At 46.4% G+C, this 23,952-nt stretch overlaps 1 protein-coding gene, 1 long non-coding RNA gene and 4 other non-coding genes across 7 annotated transcripts; 4 read left to right on the top strand and 2 right to left on the bottom strand.

The window, feature by feature from the left end:
- The first annotated feature begins 2,426 nt into the window (after positions 1-2,426).
- On the top strand, positions 2,427-10,571 carry LOC118542928 (uncharacterized). Of its 2 annotated transcripts, XR_013449989.1 has the most exons (4): positions 2,427-3,557; positions 3,651-3,765; positions 8,515-8,715; positions 9,751-10,571. It is a non-coding gene; the product is annotated as an uncharacterized LOC118542928 (long non-coding RNA). The 2 variants fall into 2 exon arrangements; XR_013449988.1 differs by having other exon boundaries at positions 2,427-3,765.
- Positions 10,572-12,682: 2,111 nt separating this feature from the next.
- On the bottom strand, positions 12,683-12,753 carry TRNAG-GCC (transfer RNA glycine (anticodon GCC)). Its single transcript has one exon. It is a non-coding gene; the product is annotated as a tRNA-Gly (tRNA).
- A 1,179-nt stretch (positions 12,754-13,932) lies between these two features.
- Positions 13,933-15,045, top strand: HSPA6 (heat shock protein family A (Hsp70) member 6). Its single transcript, XM_036103546.2, is given in 6 exon segments — positions 13,933-14,118; positions 14,121-14,141; positions 14,144-14,203; positions 14,206-14,556; positions 14,559-14,918; positions 14,921-15,045. Coding segments are annotated over 6 exon segments (1,032 nt in total). The 5' UTR covers positions 13,933-14,003.
- Positions 15,046-20,471: 5,426 nt separating this feature from the next.
- On the bottom strand, positions 20,472-20,554 carry TRNAL-CAG (transfer RNA leucine (anticodon CAG)). The gene has a single exon. It is a non-coding gene; the product is annotated as a tRNA-Leu (tRNA).
- Positions 20,555-21,112: 558 nt separating this feature from the next.
- On the top strand, positions 21,113-21,184 carry TRNAG-UCC (transfer RNA glycine (anticodon UCC)). The gene has a single exon. It is a non-coding gene; the product is annotated as a tRNA-Gly (tRNA).
- An 844-nt stretch (positions 21,185-22,028) lies between these two features.
- On the top strand, positions 22,029-22,100 carry TRNAD-GUC (transfer RNA aspartic acid (anticodon GUC)). Its single transcript has one exon. It is a non-coding gene; the product is annotated as a tRNA-Asp (tRNA).
- Positions 22,101-23,952: the final 1,852 nt, after the last annotated feature.

Below are 23,952 nucleotides of genomic sequence, written 5' to 3'. Positions count from 1 at the left end.
GTTCTTCTTTTGTGGTGTCAGCTGCTAAGACCCTTTCTAACGATCACCACCTCCTGGTTTCCAAACTGGCCACAATGTTTCCCCACACTCTGGGGGTTTGTATGTGTGAATAACAGCACGTAGCCGTAATGTAAGTATGTCACTTCCAAGATTAGGTTAGAAAATACTGTGGCTTCCATCTTGGGCTCTCTCTCTCTCTGTCTCTTTTTCTCTCATAACCTTTGGAGGAAGCCAGTTAACATTGTGTGATGATGCACACACAGGCTATGGAGTGGCCCAAAGAGAGAGGAACAAAGGCTATTTGAGCAACCACCCCAATGAGCTCTGCATTGGGTCCTCCATTCCAGTTGAGGCTTCAGGTGACTGCAGGCCCAGTCGACAGCTTGACGGCCACTTCATAAGGACCGTGATCAGATCCATGAAGCTCAGTTGCTGCCGGCTTCCTGACTCCAGAAACAGTGACAGAATAAATGTTTCTTGTTTTAAGCTGCCAGGTTTTGGAGTAATATAACATGGACTCCGTTTATAATAATATATAATTTATCCAAAGATAGCTCATACAAATAGTATGTTAAAAAAGTAAATTGTAGGGGTACCTGGGTGGCTCAGTCAGTTAAGTGGCTGACTCTTTAGGCTCAGTTCATGGTCTCAGGGTTGTGAGATCAAGCCCAGAGTGGGACTCCACGCTCTGTGGAGAGGTCTGCTTGAGATTCTTTCCCTCTCTCTGCCCCTCCCCGCACTCATGCACACTCTCTCTCTCTCAAATAAATTAGTCTTAAAAAAAGTAAATTGTAGAATAGTAAAATCTTATAATATGAAAAATAAATTTATGATAAATTATGAAAAATTATAAATCATCATTTTCATATAAACTCCTGAAATTCAAAACATAGTAATATGGTGAATAGGGGCTTATGTCATTTGTCCTACAGTATTATTTGAATGTTTTTACAAGTAATTCTTTAAATTGATGTATAATTGAGCTTTATTGATGTATAACTGACATACAATAATATGTACACCTTTAAAGTGCACTATTTGATAAGTTCTAACATATAGAACCATCACTACCATCAAAATAATGAACATAGGCTCACCCGAAACTTTTCCTCATGCCCCTCTGTAATCACCTCCTTCTTGTCCCTTCCAGGCAACAGTTCATTTGCTTCCTGTCACCATTGCGTAGTTTTGTTTTCCAGAGCATGCTGTCTAATACAATGTCTGTGAGGGGCGCCTGGGTGGCTCAGTTGGTTAAGCATCTGCCTTCAGCTCAGGTCATCATCCCAGGGTCCTGGGATCAGGATCGAGCCCTGCATTGAGCCCCCTGCTCAGCAGGGAGCTTGCTTCTCCCTCTCCCTCTGCCTCCCACTCCCCCTGGTCGTGCTCTCTCTCTCTGCCAAATAAATAAAATATTTTAAAAAATAGAATTTCTGTGATTCTAAAAAGTTTTGTATTTGTATTTTGTAGCTATTGAGCACTTGAAAAGAGGCTTGTCCAAATTGAAGAATCCTGTAAGTGTAAAATATACACTGAATTTCAAAGACTTAATATGAAAGCAGGAGTGTAAAACATCTCTATATTTTTATACTGATTACGTATTGAAATAATACTATAGTGGATATATTGGGTATTATGGATTGAATTGTGTCCCCTCAAAATTCATGTATTGAAGTCCTAACTTCCAGTACCTCAGAATGTGAGCTTATTTGGCAATAGGATGTCTGTTTCCTATGTAATTAGTTAGGATGAGGTCATCCTGGAGTAGAGTGAGCTGCTAATATGGACTAGCGTCCATATTAAAAGGGGAAATTCAAAGACACAGACACACTCACATGGGAAGAACACCAGGTAAAGTTTAGAGCTATGCTGCCACAAGCCAAGGAACTATCAGAAGCTGGGAAAGAGGCCTGAAACATCCTTTCCTAGTGCCTTCAGAGGGAGCATGGCTCCGCTGACACTTTGATCTGACTTCTGGCCTCTGAAACTATGAAACAATAAATTTATGTTGGTTAAGCCTCTTGGTTCATGGTACTTTGTTATGGCAGCCGTTGAAAACTAATACATTGGGTTAAATAAAATATATTATTAAATTAATTTTATCTGTCTCGAAGAAGGCCCTGACTCTTCCCTCTTCAAATACTCTGCAGAACAGATGTATGCATTTCTGAAAAATCTTGCAATCCCATTTTATTTTATTTTTATTTTATTAGATTTATTTATTTATTTGACAGAGAAAGAGACAGCGAGAGAGAGAGAGAGAGAGAGAGAACACAAGCAGGGGGAGTGGGAGAGGGAGAAGCAGACCTCCTGCAGAGCAGGGAGCATGATGCAGGGCTCCATCCCAGGATCCTGGGATCATGACCTGAGCCAAAGGCAGACGCTTAACAACTGAGCCACCCAGGTGCCCCTTGCAATCCCATTTTAAAGAAAAACAACAAGCATATTCCTTATTGTGTGGCGTAGTGGCTAAGGTGGTGTAGACCCTTCCACGGTTAAGGCAATGAAAATGGAATCAAGCCCCCCACATCAGTGATAGAACATACCTGTTCCGGCCCCCACAGCTCTGGAGAGTGTATTGTGGCCCCATGAGGAGTTTTGATGAGAACATGTGATGAGAATTATAGTGGAGGTGGACTGTAGCACAGAAATCTGGAAGAGTAAATAATTTGACTTTTTCTCTGATTTTGGTGTGGGGGGGGCATGAAGAAGAAAATAGCTTATCCAGTCATCAAAAGGAATGAGGTGAGCCCTCAGTAAAATTGTAAGTTAATCGCTTTTTATTTCCATCCTTCCATTCCTTCCCTGAGCCCCCTCTACCTCTCACTGGCCCGCTCCCTCATTGCTGTGCATTCCCAGCGCTGGGTCTTTGTCTCCTGTGACCAACTACCAGCCTGAGAAGCTGATTCTCCCCATGGTATTACTGACTGTCCTCAACAAGAGAAGAAAGTTGATTACAAGAAAACGAAACCCAGTCAGACTAGATGAAATACAGGTGCACCATAAACCTATGAGAGGAAATCTCAAAGATCTTCAAAGACAGGGAAAAAAGGATGACGTCAGCAGACTGAAAGTGAAACAGGAAGTGGGTTCGGGAAGCCAGAATTGGAAGACAGGACCGCTCTTCTATGCTTTTTTTCTCCACTTCTCTCCAATTTTGTGGGAAACAGAACACCACAACGACCACTGGCGCATGTTCGCTCAGACTCCGAGATCTCTGAGAAAACTCAAGATCGCAGGGTTAAAAATAACCCGAAAGGATCAGAGTGAAATGCCCTTGGGATGTGTGTGGTCTGTTCTAAAGTTCTAAACACAGCAGATGTTCTGTAGACAGGAAGCCAGCTGTGAACAGCACACTGTGCCCTCCCTTCTTTGTTCTCTTATCCTGTGTTAAGGTCCGAGTACAATGGTGTTTACAATTAATTGATCACAGCCAGTTACAGATTTCTTTATTCCTTCTCCACTCCCACTGCTTCACTTAACTAATCCTGTTTACACGGAGGAATGTGCCTTACTACGCCCCTGCTGTAAATCATTATAGATATATATCGCTGTAGAAGGTATATAAGAGTATGGAAACTAAACCTCGGCACCTCGGGGTGTTTGGTCGGGGTCTCTCTGTGCCTCCGTATACTGTCGTCTCTTTTTCTCAGTTCCTTCACCGCCCCAGGTCCCCGACTCTCTGAGGTCCACAAGTGGCGCCGGAACAGGGACCTGAAGCCCCCGTCGAGGAGTGATCGGCCAGCGCTAGGAACCCTACAGAAGGTGGTAAGTAGGAAAGTTTATTACAGGGTTATGGGGGAATCAAATTCGAAAACATCAGGTTTTGCTGCGTTAATACATCATTTTCTTAAAGAATATGGAGCTAAAGTTACTAAGCAGCACATAGAAAAATGTTTGGAAACAGTAGTTGAATATAATCCTTGGTTTCCGGAAGAAGGCTCCTTAGATGAAGAGACTTGGGTCTGAGTGAAAAATAATGTCTTGAGGGCTATGAGACAGGGTGAAACGATTCCTCTTGATTTTTGGCCCATTTGGGCTTTAGTACGAGTGGTGATCAAAACTATGGAAACTGGGGATAAGTTATCCCTGGCTGAAGTTGCTAGAGAAACTACCAACTCTTTACATACATATGAATTAGACAATGAGACTTTAGAAAAGGCTAAGACTGAAAGTAAAAAAATTTTCGCGGCTTCACAGTCCCGGCCGTCACCCACGGCCCCTCCACTTTTAACGGAGGACCCCACCGAAGATGATCAACCTCCCTCCACAGTAGATTTATTCCCTCTCAAATGAGCCTCTCTACCTCTCTCACCTCTCGAAAAGGAACTCCGACAGCAAGGGACTAATGATTTGTTTATGGCTTTCCCCATAGACCGAACACAGGTTGTTGGTCCTGTCTATGAGGGATTACATTTAAATACCTTAACGGAACTAAAGAAGGCTTGCCCCTTGTATGGACCCACAGCCCCTTATACTATAGAGATTTTGAAAGCTTGGGCAAATTCTGGGGTGTGGTTCCCTTATGATTGGCATATGGTTGCATGGGCTTGCCTTAAGCCACAGGATTTATTACAATGGAAAATGTGGTTATTGGATGCTGCCTATATGAAAGCCCGGGTGAGTCGGTCTAACCCAGCCATGCATCATATTTCTTTTGAAATGCTCACTGGCTCTGGCCCCTTTTCAGATGTTCGAGAGCAGCTGGTTAACACCCTGCCTGCAGCCACAGAGCAGGTATCTGAAATTGCCCTCGGAGCCGGGGAAAAGCTAACCCCCTCAGGGGAAGTGGGGCAAAGCTATATAAAAATTATGCAAGGGCCTACAGAAGCATATACTGATTTTATTTCTCGGCTTGAAATGGCTATTGACCGCCAAGTTGATAGTAAACCTGCCAAAGAGCACTTGCTAAGACAGCTTGCTTTTGAAAATGCTAATGAGGACTGCCAAGCTGCCATCCGGCCACATAGAGAAACAGGATGTATTCTCGATTATCTTCGTCTATGTAGAAATATTGGCACTTTTACACATCAAGCTCCAATAGCCTCCCTTCAACTCATGGCCCCTTCCGATAGAAAAATTGCAGGACTTAGAGCAAATTATTCAAGAGCAATTGCAGGCAGGACATACAGAGCCTTCGCAATCTCCTTGGAACTCTCCCGTTTTTGTTATCAGAAAGAAATCAGGCAAGTGGAGGCTCTTAATGGACCTTCGGAACGTTAATGCCGTCATGGAGCCTCTGGGTGCCTTGCAGCCTGGGTTACCCACTCCTACAGCCGTTCCCAAACAATGGCCGTTGATAATAATAGATCTTAAGGATTGTTTCTATACCATAGCCATTCATCCTGAGGATAAGGAGAAATTTGCCTTTTCTGTTCCAAGCACTAAGAACAAGGAACCAATGAGACGATATCACTGGACAGTTTTACCACAAGGCATGACTAATTCTCCTACCAAGTGTCAGTATTCTGTTGGCCAGGTCCTCAGACCTGTAAGAGATCATTATCCTCGATCTTATATCATTCATTATATGGATGATATTTTACTAGCGTCACAAACTGAAATTGAATTACAAAATGTGTATCAGGCCACTTCCCAACATTTGACTTCCGCCGGTCTCATAATAGCCCCGGAGAAGATCCAAACATCTACTCCGGCTTCTCATCTAGGCACTGTGGTTGGTAGAACCACAGTGAAACCTCAAACAATGCAAATTCATAGGGATACCCTCCTTACTCTTAATGATTTTCAGAAACTCCTAGGAGACATTAACTGGATTCGCCCTCTCCTGGGGATTCCAACTTATAAATCACAAAATTTATTTAACACTTTACAAGGTGATTCTGCTTTAGATAGTCCTCGCACTCTATCCTCAGAGGCAGAGGCCGAACTGCAGCTTGTTGAGGAGCGATTAAAAACTGCCTTTGCTTACAGGTATGATGATTCTCTCCCCCTGCTGCTTCTTATTTTCCCTACCCCTCATTCTCCGACTGGTGTCATAGCACAAGAAGACAAACCTCTTGAATGGGTGACTTTACATATACAAAAATTTCTTGAACTGTTACTCCATATCTATCTCTTGTAGCTTCACTCATTCTCCAAGGACGAAAGCGTTCTATTCAAATTCTAGGTTTTGACCCAGCACTCATTGTTTTACCTATCTCTTCCACATCTTTTAAGGAAGTCCTTCCCTTCTCTACTGATCTGCAAATATCTCTTGCGGATTATACTGGGCGCATAGGTTGCCACTCTCCGTCAGGTAAACTATGGGACTTCCTAAAGCGCACTGCCTGGGTTATAAATCGTGTGGTTAGTAATGTTCCAGTCCCCTCAGCTCCTACATACTTTATTGATGGCTCCTCCTCTGGGCGCGCCGGAGTCTGGGGCCCTGCTCTTCAGCGCTCCACAAAAACCCCTTACACTTCTGCTCAACAAGTCGAACTTGCAGCTTTATTGTTCTTATTACAGAATGTTCATCATCCTGTAAATATCGTATCTGAGTCCGCCTACGTAGTTAGCATTGTTGTGCCTTTAGAAACAGCTCTCATTTCCACAACTCACTCTATCATTAACCCTTTGCTTCAGGAATTACAATTAGAAATTCAATCTCGAACTCACCCTTTGTTCATTACTCATCCGCTCTCATTCTAACCTCCCTGGAACTCTTACACAAGGGAATCAATCTGCTGATTTACTGGCTACTCCTATCTTTGAAACTCCACAGGCAGAACATGCCCATCTTCATACCAACGCCAACTGCCTTCATTCGCACTATAAAATACCCTTGCATTCTGCCAGGCAGATTGTCTCTTCCTGTCCTGTTTGTCAACCTCTACATTTAACTGAGCATCCGGCGGGCGTCAATCCCAGAGGCACAGCTCCTGATTGTATTTGGCAAACGGACGTTACTCATTTCCCACCTTTCGGACGTCTCTCGTATATTCATGTTGCAATAGACACCTTTTCAGGATTTCTTCATGCTACTCCATTGACGGGAGAAAAGGCTGGGCATGTTATTTCTCATTTGCTTGAATGTTCTGCTATTATGGGATTACCCACTTGTATCAAGACAGACAATGGCCCAGCATATACTAGCAAAAAAGTACGAAAATTCCTTGCAAAATGGCAAATACAGCATATCACAGGTATTCCTTATAATCCTCAAGGACAAGCTGTAGTAGAAAGGGCGCATGGCACCATTAAAAAACAACTCCGTAAAATTATATCTAAAAAGAAAGGGGGAATCTCCCCTTGAGATATCATGACACAAACCTTACTCATTTTAAATTTTTTAAATTCACCCCAAGGAGAACCATATACCAGAGCTGACAAACATTTCTTGTCAGCCTCAATCTCAACTCAGGACGCACCCGTGTGGATAAAAAATGAGGAAAATAATTGGTTGCCCGGGAAATTAATGACCCGAGGCCCTGGTTATGCTGGTGTCATTCCAGATGGATCCAGTCGACCAATTTGGATACCTCTTCGGAAAGTCCGGCCCAGGTACCCGACTCTCAGAGGTCGACACAATTTCAACCAGTTCTCTCATTTTCTCTTGCACTCTCGCTCTCTCCCCTTTCCGTCCTCCCTTCCTTCGCCTCTCCTTCTCTCAGATGGCTTGCTTTATTTTTACATGACCTAACGTGTCTGACTTGACGTGATCTTTCAATTAAGTACCTGTCATCATCTACCTGAAGTGTTTGCACCTCAGTTAATTTCAAAGTCTGATTAGTCATTGGTGATTCTGTGAACTCCATCCTCCTTGGGTAATGATAGATCCCAGCCTGACCTGGGGCAGGAGGAGAGTGAAGGGGTTAGGAGAGGGCTTTTCCCACGTGACAGACCTAGGGCTGCCCCTTCTAGCTGTGAGCAGGGTGCTGGAAGTGGGGCATGCATGTCAGGTATCTGCAGACATGATCTATTGGAAATAGACACTAACATTACCTATTTTTTCCCTGGGTTGTGACTACTGTATCTGGATGTATCATGAAAAATAATGTAAAAATTATATACTTGTAATTTCATAAATGCTAGAGGGATCATCGCCATTAAGGATGAGATGATTTTTTTACTTTCACTTTTTTTACTTCTTCCTTCTACAAATGCAGCTATTATATATGTGAATTTAAATATGTGGTTCACATTGCATTTCTCTTGGACAACGCTGCACTCGGGGTATACTTAGCAACAAACTTATCCTGTCAGGTTTACCAGGAAGCTGTTTCTTCTCCTAACCCTCTATCTGGTGATGCGGATCTACTCCATATCCTTAGTAAATACGGAAAGTCCATCTCTATTTAGCGAACAGCAACTGGTATTGCCTTTGATATTCACCCAGAACACTCTCCAACTTACCTGTATTGTTGTTATAACATGCAGCCCATTGACAATACTTGAGATAGGCAGATTGTAACATTCCCCAAGATCCTGAGTCTTCTTTAACATGTGGAAGTTCCTCCCTTATCTTTACTTCCCCTGACCCCAAGGTATATAATCACTTGCTCCTCATAATCCCAGGGCAGCAGGGAGAGAAGCTCTTCCCGCCCGCGGGTCCTGTCCCCGTGCTTTAATAAAACCACCATTTTGTACCGAAGACGTCTCAAGAATTCTTTCATGGCTGTTGGCTCTGGACCCCACAAACAACACACCAGCATTCAAAAAACCTACATCATTGTCATGAGGAGGAATTTCCAGGACAGACAACAGCGCAGCTAACAGGTGACACAAGTGGGAAAGTTTATTGCAAGGTGGGGGAGGGGAGAGGGAGAGAAAGTATGGGATGTGTGCCCTGGGGTGGGGGGGGTCTATCTTTCATTGACAGTTGTTAACTAGGCAGAATATTCATTACTTGGGGCAGGAAACAGGTTTTTGAACTTTTTCTTCCTTGTTTGGTCAGGGGCTTCCTCTCATGGCATCCGCCATCTTGGGCCTGTCTGGTTTGATCTGGCTTCTAGTGAAGGGCTGCCAGGACAGGCCTCTGACCTTCCCAATAGCTGGCCATGGCTTCCTTGCTGCTGCTTCCTGGTCTCCTGTTAGAACTTAACTGCCTAAGCTAACACACTGACTGCTTTTGTTTCCCACAGTCATTCGGCCTGATTAAAACTTTCTTTCCCTTCACCTGAGGGAACCCATCTTGTTTGTTAGCTGCTGCTGTCTAATTATTGGGGTCTTTTGTTCTCACTCGTGTTGGTCAGTGAATACCACCCAGTCCTGAGCTCAGAGGAAGTGGAGAGTGAATCTGCTGATATAGTCTGAATTTCCCAGTTCAGTGTTTTCCAAAAGCTGTTCCCCAGTCACACAACTCCTTGAGAGGCTTTTCGGAATGAAGGGTTCCGTGGTAAAAATAATGCAGAACATTCTGCTATGCTGTTCCTCTCCTTGTGTATTCATAATGCCCATTAAAGGCTCCGAGAAGCCCTATTGCAAAGAAAACTTTTAAACTAAGTTTTATAAGGCATTTGCCAAAGCTAGGTAACCACAGAATCTTTTTTCCTCTGTAACTTGTATCAATGTCCCTCAGAACAGATGTGCCCAAGGTCACCCTTTAGGAAATGCTGATCCAGTGCTTTATTTGGAAAGACAGATGAAGAGACTCTCTGAAGACTTCCTGGGCTACCTGGCTGCTCTTGGCCTTGGCCTTAGCCCCTGGCTTGGGTGACTTCACAGAGGCTCCCCACAGGGGACCTGACTGTTTATTCCAAATTTGTGCCTTAACAACCGTCATTTTCCCCATCCCTCTGCATTTCCTATTAGGTCTGGCAATCCTGTTCATCTTTCCACCTTGGTATCCAGTCACCTTCTGCTTGGTGATGGGACTCCTGTTTGCTGTGGACACGGGGCCATCTTTGTGTAGAGAGACCTTCAAAGCTCAAAGAGAGCCTGGATGAACTGCAAAGTCAAATGGAGCCAGGGGCCTCTGGGCAAATGGCCTTTCTTGCCAAGGTATGACCACAGTGGCAGCAGCAACCTCTGTTCCAGCCACAGTTTTCCTCCCCGGCAGCCCCTCTCCACAGCGACCTGGCTAAGGAGCCTCCAACCATCCTTTAGCCTCCAAGGAAAACAAGGGGCCTGTGATCTCCAGAGCTAAATTATCATAGGCCCCACCCTCACTGGATTTCTGAAGGTCAAGGCACAGAGTCAGCCCAGCCAGCTCTATAAGGACTCATAGCAAATGTGTTTTCACATATCCCAGAGGGAGGCTCCTCAAATACATGGAAACTCAGTAAATTCTGCTTCTATTTTCAAAATAAGTCCAGCAAGCTGACAACTAGCACCTTGGTCCAAGGCATTATCATCTCTCACTTGGATTACTACAATCAGCACCTGACTGGCCCCCCTAAGCTCAACCTTGCCACCCTAAAGTCTATTCTCACCACAACAGCCAAAGTGGTCCTTCTAAAATGTGTGTTGTAGGGGCACCTGGCTGGCTCAGTCGTTAAGCGTCTGCCTTCGGCTCAGGTCATGATCCCAGGGTTCTGGGATCAAGCCCTGCATCGGGCTTCCTGCTCTGAGGGAAGCCTGCTTCTTCCTCTCCCACTCCCCCTGCTTGTGTTCCCTCTCTCACTGTGTCTCTCTCTGTCAAATAAATAAATAAAATCTTAAAAATAAATAAAATGTGTGTTGTATTTGTCACTTCTTTGCCTAACGCTAAGCAATAGCTTCTCCTTGCACTTGAGAGTAAAAGCTAAAGCTTTGCGATGTTCTACAAGGTGTTACATGATCTTGCTCCTCTCTTGCTCTTCCTTGAACACACCAATTATCCTTCCTTTCAGGGCTTATGTAACTTCTGTTGATATCCACATCACGCTTCATCATGGTCTTGACTCAAATGTCACCTCATCATGAGGTCTCCTTGATCATTCACCATAACCCCACTCCCTCACCATCTCCGTCTCCCGTTTTATTTTCCCTCATTATACTCAATACCAGTTGACGTACCATATGTTCATTTGTTTGTTTATTGCCTGACTACCCCTCTTCCTATCAGAATGTGAGCTCCAGGAAAGCCAGGCCTTTGTTTTGTTCACTGCCATACTTAGAGTGTAGGTCAGTGTCTGGCACGTGATAAAGCACTCAAATATTTGTGGAATGAGTAAATTCTTTAGCATTTGAAATCAGAATTTTAAACCTAGAAAGTCCTTATGAATGATGTAGTTTAATCTCCTCATTTTAAAATTGAGGAAGTTATTGCCCAGATGGTCGAAATGACTCGTTCAAGGATATACAGGTAGTTGGCGTTAGAAACCTTTACATACACAGTTTTGGATTGTACTATACATTTTGCTTTAAAATTTGGCTTTTGAACTCAGTATTGGGTCATGAGCTTCCATCCACTTCATAATGTCCATTTAAGTTATCACTTTAAAATCTGTTCTACTTCTGAAGTTACTCAAGCTAAGTTACTAAACATAAGTGGATATATTTAAGTGTGTGTATGAAGTTAGCACTGCAATATAAGCTCCTCTATATTGGAACATTTCTGAATTAAAAAGTACAGAAATGAAAGACTTCGGAAGGGCGCCTGTGTGGTTAATGTCCAGGTATGGAGGTGCTTGCTTTAGCTATCCCTAGAATTCTTGGGGGTGGGTGGATGGGTGGGGCTTTGAGCTGCCCAGGGCTGGGGGAGAATGTTGGAGGAGCCTGGAGAAGACAGTCTCTCAACAGGCCAGGGCACAGATCCAAGGCCAGGCCACCTTTCCTCCTGAGGTGAGGACCCTTCTCTTGCAGGTCCTCGGCTAAAATGTCCCAAATGTGATACCCAGGCCTTGCTGGCCTAGACTCTAAGAGTGAATGAATTTAAAGCGGACAACTCCTCTTTCTTCTGGGGCTACAAAATAGGTGCCTTCTTTTTGAGGATGGTTTGATTTTCCACTGTGAGTCATTCATTGCACACTTCTTCAAACACTCCCTTTTTTCCTGGACCCATCACCAGGACTGGTCCCAGTATAGCTGATCTCTCCAGCAGCAAACTTTGGCAGCTCCTTCTCACCGGTACACAGGGAGAGGGTTGACCAAGAAACCCAGGCCAGAAGCCAGGCTGACCTCTGCATCTTGACTCCTGCCTCCCTCTTCAAAGACTCCCTGAGCTTCCAGAAGGGTTCTCAAGCCCTCTGAGAAGAAAATAGCCACTTACGGAGCACGGGTTTTTGTTTCTCCTTTTAAAAATTGGTTTCCTTTGAATTACACAAAAGTCAACTTTAAGTTCCTTTAATAAACTACTGAAGTTTAATGTATCACATTCATGCAATGTATCACACACTCTTAGATACTGCCCTGGTCAGTGTAGTAGGGAGTGTCTCTGCCTGCCCCCTGGGAGACTCAGGTCCCACTCCCCAATGGGCAAATGACAAGGACATTTTGTTTTCTTTCCTCCACTTCCACACTCACGTCTCCAAAAAGTCTCCTCCTTTTGGCATACTGTGCTTTTCCAGCCGGCCTCTGGGACAATGCCCCTTGGGGACGCGAGCGGGGCATCACGGACAGGTCTCAAGAGCAGGGTATTTCCACCACAGCTCAGGCGCCGCCTCCTTCCAGGCCACCCGCTCCTCAGAGGAGAGTGACTCGGTAAAGAAGGGGGACCAAAACAAAAGGCTTCAGCTAGCTGGTTTCGTTTAGTTCAGCGTCACAAATCCAAGAATGGAAAAGGACTTAGTTCAAACAAGTGTGCGACATAAAAACATTAAGCTGCATTGGCCGGGAATCGAACCCGGGCCTCCCGCGTGGCAGGCGAGAATTCTACCACTGAACCACCAATGCTCACACCGCGCACCTCTCTGGCGCCGTCCTTTAACTTCATATGCTTCCTAGCTCCGTTCCACCACGGGAACCCGGTTCTTGCTGAGTCACCCTTTAGAAAGTAGAGCGTTTATATTTCAAGAAAGAAAAACCTTACGACTCAAAAAAGAACAACAATAAAAAAGGCTATAGGAAGTCCTGGCTCGGAGGCCACGGCTCTATTCGCACAGTGCCACGCGCTTTCGGCTTTCGCGGCTGCAGGCGTCGGACCCGCCCTCTTCAACCGTCCAGGGCGAGCATTTGTTCTCTCCGGGAGCTGCGGCCTTCAGTGGCTTCCGACCGCGCTTGGGACCGGCCGGGAGGAGCTGAACTTTCCCCGCCGCTGAGCCAGAGGCGGGTGGCCGGCAGGCGGCGCGGCGGCGGGGAACGACAGGCTCGTGGAGGCCGAGCCCCGCGGCCCCGAGTCCCGCGTCCCGGGAGCGCGAGAAGCCCCAGCGACAGCCGCCCCAGCGAAGTGGCGGTGGGCACGGACCCGGGCTGCACGCGCTCGTGCGTGGGCGTGGGGCACGCGCCCCGCTAGGTGGCCCTCCCCGACCCCGCGCCGCTAGGGTGCGGGCAGCCGAGAGGCCCGCGCCCCGCCCGGTTGGACGGCACGAGAGTGACGGCGCGCAGGTTCGCCCTTGCGGGGGGCGAGCGAGGACGGCAAGGCCTGGGTGCGCGTGTCCTACCGCGGGCAGGACAAGGCCTGCTACCCCGAGGAGGTCTCGTCCACTGTGCTGGACCAGGGGAAGGAGACAGTCCGCCTGCTTCAACGACTCGAGGCGCCAGGCCACCAATGACGCGCGTGCCATCGCGGGGCGCCACCGGCTGCGGATCAACAAGCCCACGGCGGCCGCCCTCGCCAACCGGCTGACCCGCGGGGCGCCAGAGAGCAAAACGTGCTCATTTTCGCCCTGGGTGGGAGCACCCTCGCCGTAAGGTCCTCACTATGGACGCCCGTGTCTTCCAGACGTCTGAGGCCTGGGTGCGGGAGGTCAGGGGGCGCGTGGCGCTCTCACAGGCCGTGCAGGGCCTGCTTGTTCCCGCTCAAGCCCTCCCCGTGCTTCCCGCCGAGGTCCTTCATGAAGTGGCTCACCCACCTGTTGCCGGAGTTCCCTCCGCCCAGGCGAGCGTCTCCAGGGAACGATCTCCAGAGCGGCCCGGGTGCGGGAGGTCAGAGGGCCCGAGGCGCTCTCACAGGCCGCCTGTGAGATCATTCCCTGTTGGGGGACATGGACTTCTACACGTCCATCACTCGAGCCTGCTTCGAGGAGCTGAGCTTGGTTGTTTCGCGCAGCGCCTTGGACTGGGTGGAGAAGGCCCTGCGGGATGCCGAGCTGGAGAAGGCCGGATCCATGACATTGTCCTAGTGGACAGGACTTCTTTGGGGGCAGGGAGCTGAACAAGAGCATGAACCCCGATGAGGCTGTGGCTGTGGGGCTGCTGTGTAGGTGGCTGTGTTGACGGGGGATGAGTGTGAGAAAGTGCGGGATCTCCTGCTGCTGGACATGGCTCCCCTGTCCCTGGGGCTGGAGACAGCAGGTGGGGTGATGACCACGCTGATCCAGAAGAATGCCACCATCCCTATCCAACGGACCCAGACCTTCACCACCTACTCAGACAACCAGCCTGGGGTCCTGACCCAGGTGTCTGAGAGTGAGGGGGCCATTAACAGGGACAATCACCTGCTGGAGGACTTTGAGCTCATTGGAATCCCTCCTGCAGCACATGGAGTCCCCCAGATCAAGGAGACCTGTGACATTGATGCCAATGGCATCCTGAGTGTGCAGCTACTGTCAGGAGCCCAGAGAAGGCTAACAAGATCACCATCACCAACGACAAGGGCCGGCTGAGCAAAGAGGACGTTGAGAGGATGGTTTGGGAGGCTGAGCAGCACAAGGCTGAGGATGAGGCCCAGAGGGACAGAGTGGTTGCCCAGAACTCCCTAGAGGCCAGTGTCTTCCATGCGAAGGGCTCGGGGCAAGAGGAAAGCCTTAGAGACAAGATTTCCAAAGAGGACAAGCACAGGGTACAAGACAAGCGTCAGGGAGTTCTTGCCTGGCTGGAGCACAACCAGTTGGCAGAGAAGGAGGAGTATGAGCATCAGAAGAGGGAGCTGGAGCAAATCTGTCACCTCACCTTCTCCAGGCCTCTGGAGGGCCTCGTGTCCCTGGGGGTGGTCGTTGTGGAGCTGAAGCTGGCCAGGGAACCCCCAGTAGAGCCCTGACATTATGGAGGTGGATGGAATGGCCCCTTCTGACAAGTCCTCTGTGACATAAGGGCTGGGCTTGTGCGCCTTCTAGACTGTCTTCTGTGATCTGGCTGTGAACCCCAGGAATGGGGGTGGAGGGGACTCTTCTTCCCAAACCGGGAGCTTTCTTCGCAGTATGTTGTACAATTGAGGTCTGTGTCATTTCACTCTAAAAAATCCCCTTCTCCCATTTCAGACAGGCAGAAGTATTTATTATTATGATTATTATTATTATTAAATATATTATTTATTTATGAGAGAGAGAGAAAGAGCACGAGCCAGGGGAGGGGCAGAGGGAGAGGGAGAAGCAGGCTCCGCACTGAGCAGGGAGCCCCACACAGGGCTCAGTCCCAGGACTCCGAGATCATGACCGGAGCCAAGGGCAGATGCTCAACTGACTGAGCCCCAGGCGCCCCCAGAAGTAATTATTATTAACATTTGTGTGGCACTTCAACATCGCTTTTACCTACTTTTTTTTTGTTACTTGCATGTATGGATTTTGTTAATATATATGGATTTTGTGAAATACAGATCTAAATAAACTTTTAAAACTCCTCCTTGGTTTTCATTCCAACCAATTAAATATATAAAGAGGCAAGGCTTTCGGAAGCAGAAAATGTTGGGGTCGCTATTGAAGGAGGGATATGAAGAGAACTTGCAACCCTGTGTGTGTGATTTCCACAGAAGGAAACAGGGTAAGGAGAGTTTAAGGCAGAAACGTTGAGACTAGTAAAATCTGAGGGCTGATAGGAGAGAGCTGTGAGTTATCAGGGGAAGAATGGAGATAAGAGTCAGAAACATGGAGAATGGAGAGAAACTAAGTCCTGGCAAGGTTCCCATGTGTGACCCTAAGATAAAAAATCCCGTATTGGGATTCTAGTTTAGTTTGTCTAGTGTCCTAATACTCTGAGAAATAATTTATATGCTAATTAGCTGTCACTAAGCAAGTGACCTTATCCATTGTTCTTTCAGAGAACAAACCCCAGTCCTGGACTCTGGAGATGTAGTTTCTCCCGACTCTGGAGAGAGTACATGGAGCGGTGTGATTAAAGTCACTGTTGATCTTACGTGTGTGAGAGAAATAGCATGGGCCCATCTGGTTTCTGCTGATGGGCCCTAGAGTGATGGTGATGATGATGATGATGATGATGATAGTAATTAATAATAATAATAATAATAATAATAATAATAATAACGACAGCCGTGTATCATAATGACAGTATTGGAACCAGACTGCTTAGGTTTTCAGCTCTGTTCCTTTATATATGGTGCGAGTTAAACTCTCTGAGGTTTGGTCGCACTTTCTGTATGGGAGGGTGATGAAATAGGACCTATCTCAGGATTGCCAAGAGGGTTCAATTAATTAATGTACGTAAGAAGTGATGAAGAATGTTAAGCATATAGCATATGAGCAACAAATAGTAGCTATGACTAATTATCTTCGTTGACTAATTATCTACGTAGCAGGTACCTGACACGCATAATCTAATTTAATCCCCACTGCAACATCACAGGGTAGTAGCTCTTTTGGAGCATGAGGATTCTGAGGTTCAGAGAGGTTAAACACTTTACTCAAGGTCACACAGCGATTAAGTGTGTGTGTGTGGGGGGTGGGGGTGGAATTGAGAACCCTGTCCTGCCTGATTCCGGAGCTTCTGCATTGTCACCTCACAGAGAGGCCGCAACTCTATTATCAGAACTTCCCCCAGACGTTGTGAAATTGGCTATGTTATTCCTGTAGGACACAGTTGGATGCTGAGCCCTGAGAGAAAAGTGTATATTTTATTGTATTATTTACATTATTCACTAAGTGAATATGTGCTTTTTATAGCAAATGACTGAAGCTGGGAAGTCTCCTCAGGCTCAGTTTTACTGCCAGTTAAGTAAATGACACTATGAGAGCAAGGGTAGACTTGCATGCGTTAGTTCCCAGTTAACCCAGTTCACACTCTAGCTCTCCTGTGAGCAACGGAAGATGCATTTTTATCTCAGAGAGGCAGGTGGGTTTGGCTAGAGCGAGGCTACATTATCAGTAGCTAAGGGTTGTCTCTAGGGGGTGGAGAGGGGGTTGCAGAGACAACTCCCCCTCCTGCACGTGTCATTTCACATTTTTAACTGCTCTTTTTTCCTTGCATCTGGCCTTCGTCCTGGGCATCCTGGTTTCACATTGAAGGAACCTGCCCCCCAAAAGAGGACATCGAATACACATTCAATATTACACTTTCCCTTTCCTGAATTTCCTCCCAACTTCCAACATGGACTACCCCACCTGTTTGTACTTCTCAAGAGGAATGATGGTACTTGTGTTGTCTGGTGAACCGGGGAGACCCCGGGCCCTGGGGCCTCGACCCAGCCAGACCCCAAGGATTCGCCGAAGGTTCTTGGTCTTGTCACGCGAATGAATTCAAGGGCAGACAACAAAGCACAGTGGACAAGTGACACAAGCGGGAAAGTTTATTAAGGTGAAAAGTACACTCCTGAGATATGAGAGCAGATATGAGAGTAGCCAAGTGAGAGAGAGGGAGGGAGGGAGGGAGAGAGCCCATGAGCCATGTAAGCATGGGGTTGGGTTTCTTTTATTCACAGCTGTTAACTAGGGGGCAGAATATTTATTACTTGGGGCAGGAAGCAGGGTTTCAAGCTTTTTCTTCCTTATTTGGTTAGGGGTTTCCTGTCATGGCATCCACCATCTTGAGCCTGTCTGGTTTGATCCGGCTTCTTGTGGAGGGCTGCCAGGACAGGCCTCTGACCTTCCCAATAGCTGGCCATGGCTTCCTCGCTGCTGGCTTCCGGGTCTCCTGTTGGAACCTAACTAACTGCTTAATCATAACACTCACAGGGTTTGCATAGTTTCTTAGCATTTCAACAACATATATCTCATTCTGTCTTTAAAAACTCATATAGGGTGTAAGAAGGAAAGTTCTCTTGTGCTTAGTTGTGAAACATTTCAGATCCTCTCATTTGTGTTGTATCTATTTTTCCATAGAAGGATTTAAACACACTACTTCATCTACTTTTAAATGACTGTTGTTAACGGTTTTGTTTCTTCGGGAACTGTTTCTTGAATAACAGGCATCTTTAAAGAACAAAATCTCAACTGAGTAAATCTGAAGAGCTCATTGGCTTGAGTAAGTGATTCAAGAATTGGGCAATATCCCATCTAGCAAGTAAAGGGGAGCTCCAAGGCCTTGTTCAAAATGGAAGGTTTTTATAGGAAGAAGGGTGGGGCAAGGGAGTTATTAGCAAAAGAAAAGAAAGGATCGGTCCAGACAAGGTCACCTTCCCTTAAGGGTAAGAGCAAGCAGGGGGTCTTACCTCCTCTTCCTTTGGGGGATGGAGAGGGCCTGTGTGAGCGATTCCCTCACTGGTGCTGACTAGAACATCCCTGACTGACTGGCTAAGACTACATTTCTGTGGGAGGTTGAAACTGCAATTAGGTTAGGTATTAAGCCCCAGTTTGGTGACTTGGCCCAGCATAAGTGACTCCATCTTGGGCTTGTGGTTCTCTTTTTAACACAGTTTGATTAGTGTAATAACAACTATGTCACCCAGTTCCTCCTCAAAGATATGACAGCAAATTAAATCAAAATACATGCCCATTATTTAAAAATCAAATCTTGCTACAAACCTTCTAATGAAAAAGCAGCATTTTCTTGCCCCATTTTCAATTCCTCACAGGCAGCCATTTTCAAGTTTTTTTTGTTTTAAGATTTTATTTATTTGACAGAGAGAGACACAAGGAGAAGGAGAAGCAGGTTTCCCGCCAGGCAGGGAGCCTGATGTGGGGCTCGATCCCAGGACCCCGGGATCATGACCTGAGCCGAAGGCAGACGCTTGACGACTGAGCCACCCAGGCGCCCCTAGACACAGTTTTTAATTTAACTTTTGATCTTGTGTTCTAAGCACAGTGTCTGACATATGAGTAAAAGGTGCCTTGGTGAGAAGGGAAAGGATATTCCAAGTTCAAGATCAACCTGTACAAAGGCACCTAAATTAGACAGACCAGGGCTTCTCAAGCTTTCATATGCACGTGCATCACCTGGAGATCTTACAAACTTTGGATTTGGTGGGTCTGAGGTGTGGCCTGCAATCTGCATTTCTAATAAACTCCCAGGCTCTCACCTAAGCCTCCCAACAACTCTGTATAGGTTATACTGCAGGCAGGCTTCCCAAGATCAAGGTCTAGTAAATAACAAAGAAGGCAGTTTGTTTGGCAAACTTTCCCTAATCGACCTGAAGAATCCTTCCATCCTCACCATCCTCACACTTGTGCACCTCACATATTCAGCCTCTTCATCTTGACAATTCTATCCTCTTCCCAGAAGAGCAACAGGATTTTTTCATAACCAGTTCCTCCTACATCTGAAAGCATCTTATTTGTGATCTTCAGGAAAAAGTAGCTCTTGCAACAACAAACTCCGCAAGTTTACCTTTCCTCTGTATTACTTTTCCTGATTTGTTCTATTGACTTCATTTCCTGGGTTTTGGTTACACAGCAAACATACTGGATTAGAATTGGTGGTGGTGTTAGAGTCAGCAGCTGGTTGGGTTTTAATCCGGTGCCTGGATGCCAGCAAAGGAGTCAGGGTGAGCTGTCAGGAAAGTTAGATACCTAGCCTGGCAGCATTCCAAAATTCAAGCCACAAGAAAGCCAGATCAAACCAGAAAGGCCCAAAACAAAGAAGGCCTGAGCCTGACCAAATCAGGGAGAAAAGTCCACAAACCCTGCTCCCAGAGAAATCTCCTCCCCAACTAATAAATACTCTACCCCCTGGTTAACAACAGTTAATAAAAGAGAGAGACCCAAACCCCGGGCCCAGCTCTCTCTTTGGCACTCCGGCTCTCATATCCCTAGAGTGCGCTCTCTTTCTCTTTAATAAACTCTTCACTTTCACCGCTCAACCATCGTCTGGGCCCTCCTTGAATTCTTCTCTTGCCACGAGACTAAGAGCCTCCAGTCACATCCGAGGGACTGGCTGAACCTCCGGGCCCAGGGGTCCCCCCCGTCCACCCTGCAACAGTTGGAGTGGGCGGCACAAGATGGTGGGAAATGTGAGGCCTGCCAAAGTTAAACACTACGGTCTGAGCATTAGAAGACTCCCGCCGAGTTAGCAAATGAAGGGATCTGAGTTAAGAGCTTTTCCTTGTTCGGTCGGAGGAGAATTTGACATCCGCCTGCCCTAGTGTGCTGGGCACATAGAAAGGGCTCAAAAATGTTTTTCATAGGTAGGTATAGATCCCAACTGCTTCCGGTTTTCATAGACCAGTCTCCTGCCTACAATACAGAAAAAAGTAGATTCAGTCCCATATTCACAGTGAAGCATAATATTCATAAATAGATACGCAGGACAAAAAGGTGGTGTCGATTAATCAATACTCCTTTCCCCATGAATTCAATTGTATTTGTTGGCGGGGAAAAAGTGAAAGAGAAAAAAAAAAAAAAGTGCTTTGTCAGAAGTGGGATTCGAACCCACGCCTCCAGGGGAGACTGCGACCTGAACGCAGCGCCTTAGACCGCTCGGCCATCCTGACACGGCAGCGTAGGGTTTTCTTATTTCACTTTCAGATTACCCCACAGTGCTGTATCATGCCGTCAAGTTATATGATGCTGCGTTTATTGCTTTAAATAAAACTAGAACTCTCCCTAGGCTCCTTGACAAAGTACGGAAAATAAAACTGTCTCTGACTTCTCCTTCCTAGTTCTCCACCATCCTAAACTGTAAAGATCCATTTTTCCTGGCGCCCTTTCCGGCCGGTCTCCCTTGGACCCTCAGCCAAATCGCTGGTACCGAATCCCACACCCGGCGGATCCAGCGCTGGCGCGCGCCAAGCAACGAGTCTGGGAGCGCGGATCAGATCAGGCAGCAGGGAAAATCCCCCAGCCACGCGAGGCTTCCGCCTTCCCGCCCGCCTCCTCGAACCCTCCACCCCAGCCGGCCCCCGTGACTGGCGGACCGATTAGGAGTAAGTTCGAGATCCATCCTTGCCAGAGGAAGGCTCCGTGTACCTCGGGAACATAGAACGCCACGGAGAGAAATCCACGGCCTCCACTTTCCTTATGTATGGAATTCTGAAAACCTACAAACGCTAGCGTTGGTGGTATAGTGGTGAGCATAGCTGCCTTCCAAGCAGTTGACCCGGGTTCGATTCCCGGCCAACGCAAAGTCTCCCTTTTCCTGGAAGAGCGCGCGGGGTGCTTTTTTAAAAGCTTGAACCCAAACTAGGAACTGCAGGCGCTGCTCTCTCTCGCCGGGGCTCGACTGTCGCTGCGGAGCCCCTGTCCCCGCCCCGCTGCGTTTGGGCGGTGTTCGACTCTGAACGCTTTCCTCTCCGCCGCTCCTTCCCGCCTGACTTTAAGCGCTTCGGTCTGCTGAGGATCCTACCCGGTCCCGGTCCCGAGTCTCCCCGGGCCCTGCGTGCAGGTGCGAGATGTCCTCGCCGGGGCCCTGCGCGTGACATTAGCGGGTGCGTTGGAGGAACTGCACTTGCAGGTCTACGTCAGTAAACAGATCAATTATTTGAAGTCAATAAATAGACCATTAAAAAAGATGCCCAATTTAGCTATCGGAGAAAGTTTAAGGACGCTCGGAGCAACTTGGGTATATGAATCCACTTTTTCAACTGTAAACGTTATGAAATCGAAGTACCGATCAAGTTTTCAAATGAAAACTTAATGCCCGAGATGAAAAGTGCTGTCTGTGAGTGTACAATACATAGTGGTTTGAAAACTAAGTACGAAAAAAAAAATCTCTCTATATTTTTATCTTAGCTGCATGTCGAAAACAGTATTTTGGAAATCTTGGGTTACTTAAGATGTAGTCTTAAAATTATTACATGTTTCTTTTTAATGTGGCTGCAAGAAAATTTAAATTACACAGAGGGCTCTCATCATGTCAGTTTTGTAACGTGCCAGTCGAAACAATCAGCTATCTTTCACAAAAGGAGTTGTCCCGGCAACTTAGAAGTAACTTTCTAAACAATGATTTTTGAGTCGGTGACGCAGTTTTCCTCGTTAGTATAGTGGTGAGTATCCCCGCCTGTCACGCGGGAGACCGGGGTTCGATTCCCCGACGGGGAGACAGAAACGGCATCTTTTTCTCCTCCCTTCCTTAGTCTACATTCTCGTTTACCGCAGAAACAAAAGGTATTCCTAAATAATTTTAGGTTCTCTCCATGAGCATGGTTGTCACCTGTGAATTTCTTGGATGATGGGCGGGAGCACTGGTAGGCACGGTTATTTTGACCCTGGTTCTTAACCCTGCAAGCAAGTTTCCCTCTGATGTACCGCTGAAGAGGCCTGCCACTGAGTGTAACTTCTCCCATCCCCATGATTTCTTGCTGCCCACTGGAAGAAAATTCCAGGATCCAGGCTCTACCTTGAGCCCTGTATTCCAGATTTTCACTCTCCTTCTTGCCCTCTCCCACACCGACGACTTACCTCCTTTCTTTCTCCCGGGTATATTGCTATCCACCTGTGCCCAGCCCACGTTCTCAAAAGTTCGCGCTCTTTCTTGCTGCCTTACTACAACCAAGGTGAGCAAACAGAAATGAGCTCTAGTCTGACAATCAGTAAGCAGCTGTTTGCTTTGGCGCAAGCCATTTTTCTCTGGGCTTCGGTTTCTTCATCTGTAACGTGGAGGAGCCAAGCTACAGTTTTTGAGACACTTTGGGGCTAAAGTCCTTTGAAGTAGTACCCTGCGCTCACAGCTGGCTCATGCTTTAAAAAGATACTATTTTTCCTGAATATAAGGGTAAGATACAGTCCTTGTAGAAAATATGGGAGATAAGCAAACCACAAAGACAGAAGAGGCATCCATATTTCCATCACCCAGGAAATCCCTATTAATATTTTGCTGTGTGTTTATCTCTTCCGCATTTTTTAAATGCAAAGCTGGAATCACATTGTGCATATCGTTTTTTAACCTACTTGAGTGTTTACTTAAAAATGTGAATCTTTCTAAATTCATTAAATGTTAGTCCAAAACATTACTTTAATGACTTCGTTGTGCTATATTAAGTGGCCACATCATCATTTCTTTAACAAATCTCCTGTTTTTAAGCATTTTTGTTCCCGCGGTGTTTTTCTGGCTCTTCTGGTGGGGCAGCTCTTGAAATCTCTGCTGGGTACTCTTTCACCCCCCAGCCATTACTTTCAGCATGGCCTCGGTGAAATCTGTGGTCGGTCTATACTCAGTTCAAGGGTGACCCAAAGATATGAGAGCTTGATTTGCAGATTTGGTTTTCCTGGATGAGACTATCTCTTTTCTGAGTTTGACTTCTTCAGTTTCCAGCCAGTCTGGAAGCCCAGTGCGTTGGGTATAGGACTAGTTTCCTGCAATAATTTACGCCCCTGAGTTTCCTGGTGAGTGCCCTCAGGATGAGGATCTCACCCATTGTGATTCCTTCTTCTGGGGCTTGAATGCTCTTTTATTGTCAATCTGATTTGATTGCTATCCAGTGCCTTACAGATTTTTAAAAAAAATATTTTGTCAGGAGTTTATAATTGTTATCTATGGAGTGGTTAGCACGACGCAAGCTCCTCCACCATGATGGAAAGTGAAATTGCTTTTTAATTTTATTCATAGTGTTTTTGAACTTCAGAAGTTTCTAATTTTTATGTAGTCAAATACTTTCCCTGGTAGTTTTTTTTAACTTTTTTTTCATATATAGAAAACTCCTTCCCACCCCAATATCAGATCAGTTTTTACCCCCTTTTCCTTATAGTAATTTTGTTTCCTTTTGCTTTTTGATATTATCCCTTTAATTCTTTTTGAAATTATTTTGAGATACAACATGGGGTAAGTCTATAACTCTATTCCCATCCCTCCACCTGATGGTTCTCCATTCAATTCATTGAATAGCCCATCCCTCAACCACTGATTTGAAATGACATCATTGATGGCTACTAATCCATCCATCTCTCTCAAACA

This window comes from Halichoerus grypus, chromosome 7 (genome assembly GCF_964656455.1).
Source record: "Halichoerus grypus chromosome 7, mHalGry1.hap1.1, whole genome shotgun sequence".
Lineage (NCBI taxonomy): Eukaryota > Metazoa > Chordata > Mammalia > Carnivora > Phocidae > Halichoerus > Halichoerus grypus.
This window is presented reverse-complemented; position numbering and strand designations above follow the sequence as displayed.